At 35.3% G+C, this 4930-nt stretch overlaps 1 protein-coding gene across 1 annotated transcript; it reads right to left on the reverse strand.

The window, feature by feature from the left end:
* Positions 1 to 508: 508 nt before the first annotated feature.
* On the reverse strand, positions 509 to 2045 carry LOC110031909 (transcription factor TCP20-like). The gene is made up of 2 exons (XM_020735343.1): positions 752 to 2045; positions 509 to 656 (listed from the first exon to the last, which is right to left on the reverse strand). The coding sequence occupies exon 1, from the start codon at positions 1667 to 1669 to the stop codon at positions 908 to 910; it is 762 nt and encodes a 253-aa protein (XP_020591002.1). The 5' UTR covers positions 1670 to 2045; the 3' UTR covers positions 509 to 656; positions 752 to 907.
* Positions 2046 to 4930: the final 2885 nt, after the last annotated feature.

Consider the following 4930-nt stretch of genomic DNA (forward strand, 5'->3'; position numbering starts at 1 on the left):
ATATGAACAAGGCAATATTTAATTTAACAATCATCTTCTATAATTGTTAAATGTGTAATACAACAAGCATAGCAAAGCTGCGAACGCAAATTGATCAACAAAACATCCAAAAAATTGGTAATCTTTTAATTTATCTTCTAATTTTGATTCCAGGAGAACCTCCAACCACATGGTTTGGTGACAACGATGCCAATAATGATATTTGTACCCAAAAAAGAAAATCTTTTTGTCCATAATATTTAATACAAAGAAAGGTAAGCAAATAAATGTTATAAATAATAGAAATATAGGTTTGCAACTGCAACATAAACTTAATACAGTTAAAAATAAAGCTGCAAACATTCTATCAGTATTTATCAAGCTACAAACGTGGAAGAATTCAGGGAAAAAACATAATTTCTTTTGCAACTTCAATTCAAAAAGGCACAAATTGTAAACATAAACAGCCTCATCATTCAAAAAATCACATTAAATTAACACAAAACACTGATTTATTCTTAACAAAAAACAAGAAAATTCCAAATCCAACCAGATCAAAAAACCAAAATAATAGTAATAGAAGATGGCTCAAACTCTATATCTACAAACCTCAGAGTAAACAAATATAAATATATATATACCTCCAACCCAATCCTTCAGCATAGTTCAATCTACACCTGCAGGCCAAATTCAGCAAAACAAAAATCACTCACCACTCTCACAAAGCAAAAAAGCAGCATTTCTTTCAAACTATCAAAAGAAAGAGATTTACCCGAATGTGAAACCGCTAACAAAGGAGAAATAATCATCATCCAGCCTTTCTTTCCTCCAAAATCATTACAGCATAACACTCAGAATAGCATTAGTTTCCAATTTTAACCTCAAATTTTCTTCAAAAAAAGAACTTTTTTGTAACCATCACTCTCATCTACTGACTCGAACCTTCAGAATCATCTTTCTCCTGGTTCAGATGAGTCTGTTGATGTTGATGAAGACGATGCTGTAACTGCTCACTCCCTCCTCCTCCTCCTCCTCCTCCCCCTCCTCCTCCTCTTCCTTGCCCCATCTGCTGATAAAACTGGCTCAAAACTTGGGGATTCAATACTCCAATATGTCCATCTTGAGAGAGTCCGAGCTCAAGCCCAGGCATCTGCTGCCCATGGCCACCCAACATTGAAGCAAAGCTCATCTGACCTAGCCCGGAACCTGGCAGCTCCAGCCCTGGTAACCCAATCCTCTGCATAAACCCTCCAGCAGACCCTTCGCCGCCCAGATTGCTCGTCTGGGGTAGGAATCCGGTGCCCGCGAAACTGCCAAGCGGCGGCGGCCAGAGGCCAGTAACCCAATTAGGCCTTGAAGAGGCTGCCATGGCGGAAGAAGGGGGCTCGTTGAATTTGTTATGAGAAATGGAAGAAGGTGCTGCGGCTAGAGCCGAAGGGGGGCGGCGGGCGGAACGCCCGCGGCCTTCGACTTTAGTGTGCCGATCCTTGTTGGAGCTTCGCTTGGGAGCAAGCTGCTTCCTTTGCTCGTCTTTATCCACCGCACTGGTAGGCTCTCTCTCAGCTAAGGAAGAAGTGGAGGGAACGAGGGGTTGGAGGTCTCTGCTATCTCTTGAGGGATCCCTTTTATCTGGGTTTAGGAGAAACTTTGGTTGCTCCGGTGGAATATTGGAAGAACTCTTGGGATCCATGATGGTGAAAAAGAAGAAAAGCTGCAGTTTTTGGGATTTGGATGGAGAAAGGAGGAAGCTTTGATGAGTTTCGACTGGAATTTTTACCAGTTAATAGGATTAGATTGGGGGAGGCGAGGTTGGGAGAAGGGAAAGCGAGAGAGAGAGAGGATGACTGCTTTCAGACTACTGTTGATTAAAAAAAAGTAATCTTTAGCATATTGATTTACCGTTCTTCGTTTTGAGAGATGGAACCGTGCAAGTGACTGAAGAGTGATTCAGAAAAGTTGGAGGGAAGATGAGGGGGACACCATGACTGATAGATAGGTGTTGGACTGAATTGGGCAAAAGAGGATTGGGAAGAAAAAGGAAGCAGAAGTGAAGCCTTTGGAGACAGACACGGCCGAGATTGCAGGGGTGTGGTTGAGATTCAGGATTATTATTATTTTATTATTATTATTTTTTTTTTTGACAGAGTTGGCAGAGTGAAAGTTTTTAACCAATTAGGGCATAAAATTTAAAGAAAATTCATATACATGGCACCCAAATTTTCTGTATTTACTTATCTCACACTTAAACTTTAACTTTTACACCTTAAGCATCCTAACCTATATATAAAAGAGTGGTTTTTGGTGATAATATTCTGATTGTATTTTTAGTGGTATTATGATGATATTGTGGTAGTATTTTGATGATATTTTTGTGATATTATGATAGTACTCTAGCGGTATTCTGAATCTATTCTGGTGATATTTTTGTGATTTGATTGTATTTTTATTGGTATTATGATGATTTTGTTTAGGTATTTTGATGATATTTTTGTGATATTATAATAGTACTCTAGCGGTATTCTGAATCTATTCTGGTGATATTTTTGTGATATTATGCAAATATAATAGTGATATTATGGAGATATTTTGGTATTATTCTGGTGATATTATAGGTAATTTATCTAAGCTTGTTAACACAATATTTATACGAAACAAACCATTTATAAAACAAGTTATTTGATAATTTATATATAAGCAAATGACTTAATTATATATCAAAATGTGAATATATGAATATCAAAAGTTATAAACAAGTCACAGAATTGTATATCAGAATCGGAAAATCTATTCACCCTATATGCCAATGATTTGACCCATCCATCCACATCTTATGCTTAAAATTGTTCCAACCACTCCTACAATTAAAAAGCTAACTCTTCATGCATCCAAGCTCACATAAAAATATCAAACATGACAATGTATACCTAAAGTTTATAGAGTGCTGATGATTATTCATGATTAGGTAATAACCACACGCAAAGTAAGTAATCAAATTATGCACTAAATCGTGACATGCTTAGTAGTCATGACCCGTAATCATCCAAATTTATTGGCTCTATGCCCACCAATTTTTCTATTTATTTATAAATAAACATCCCACAATCAATAATGTTTGTTTGTGTTGGTGTTCTTCTTCGAGTAGTAACTAGCCACTCTGGGATTTGTATCAAATGCAAAGTCAGTTCTTCATCAATGTTTGACCTTCAAAACAAGTAAAGTTGTGCCAAGTAGTTTAAATTGAAAAACAAAAATAAATGATGAACTCATCGAATAATGTGTTAATGTATTTCCTCACAATTTCATGACATATACCCTTGTGTGATTTTTCGGAAGTGTGTCATATAACAACCATTTTCTCGACTTTAATTCCCCAACCAGCATAATCCAATGTTGACCATGGATTGTGGGAATCAATAAAATATTTGCTTTTAAACATTTTGTTTATATATGTGTCTCACCAAAAAATCTTGCTCTCAATTTTGCAACAGAAACAGAACTGCCAAATTATGTTTGTTTATTTTTATTCACATATAAATAAATGTATAAATTATTTATAAATAACATAGACTATACTGCAATGTACATGCTTATCCAATACATGGGTGATATATACATGTATGGTTTGTATAACTCAGAAGTTTTATTCCTTTGCTTATCCAGCAAGAGCGCAAATGCATCAACATGTTCATTGGCCAAATATTGATTTTCCAAAAGTTCATTGATCAAAGATCAAGTTATTGCAAAATGTTCTTTGAAAAATATTGTATCACTCATGTAGTATCAACATATAAAAGAATTGAAAGATAAATATATTTTTATTTGGAACTAATTAAAATTTGGGAAAAAATACTGACTTATCCCTGAACATTTGACAGCATTGATCAATGACCTCTGCCACATGTATGGATATCTCATCCCTTGCAAGAAAGTTCATAACAAGTTGTGCATGTTGATGATTCATATTCAAATAACAAATGTTCTTTATAATATAGTGCAATGTTATGATACACTTAAAATTAATATATCTTATCTAGGTAATCATCAACAAAAATTCTATCAATGATCTTCTTCTCCTCCTCCTTCTACACAAGAACAGGAACATTGTTCCCCTTCTCAACCACCATAGATTCAACTTCATTTGATTTCTCCTAGGTTTCTTCCTCGAATAACATAGATTGAAGTGTCTTTGATGTCTCCTCGGTTCCCTCTTCCACTACTGTAGTTTTAGGTCCTTTTATCACCTTCTCGCCTAGTTTGACAAAATTGCCCTCAGCTTTTCTCTTCTTGAATTGAAGGGGATTCTGATTTTCGTTTCTTCCAGCTTTGTCTTAATATTACTCTTTGGACAATACTACTCATATAAGATTTGTAGATTTGTTTTTACTTTTTCTTTCTCTCAACAATAGATACTCTCATTCCCAATTGGTTTACTTTACTTTGCAACTCGATTATTTTGTGGTCCTGGATTCTCAGTAATTGAAGAAGTAGTTCGGCGTATATTTATTATTCATGATTAATTGGAGTTGGAGTGGAGGTTGAAGTGGAGTGTGAGTAGATGGTTCAACAGAATGTACAGAAGGTGAGTATCGAGTCAAGATATTGCTCCCAGTGATGAGAGGGCTAGAAAATGAACTCAATGAATCACAGGTTAATGGAAAAAGAAGTATGTGTTCGCCAGTATTTAAATCTGTAAAAGAATCAAAGACCTACGATAACCAAAACAACTAATTTATCATGTGTATACAAATGCATTATCAACTGAATGTTTTGAAAAGAAGTTGACATCTTTGTTACCTGTTTGATTGTTAGTCTAGAGAAAAAAATAACAACAATTCATGTGCTCCAAGTTCTCATTTTCAACCACCTAAGCATTCAAGGCTTAAAGTCATGTAAGGTTGCAGCAAGGATGAATACGTGGTCATAAAATTAAAGCTGTAAAAAATAAAATTCA

The sequence above is a fragment of the Phalaenopsis equestris genome, unplaced genomic scaffold, assembly GCF_001263595.1.
Source record: "Phalaenopsis equestris unplaced genomic scaffold, ASM126359v1 Scaffold000865, whole genome shotgun sequence".
Classification (NCBI taxonomy): Eukaryota; Viridiplantae; Streptophyta; class Magnoliopsida; order Asparagales; family Orchidaceae; genus Phalaenopsis; species Phalaenopsis equestris.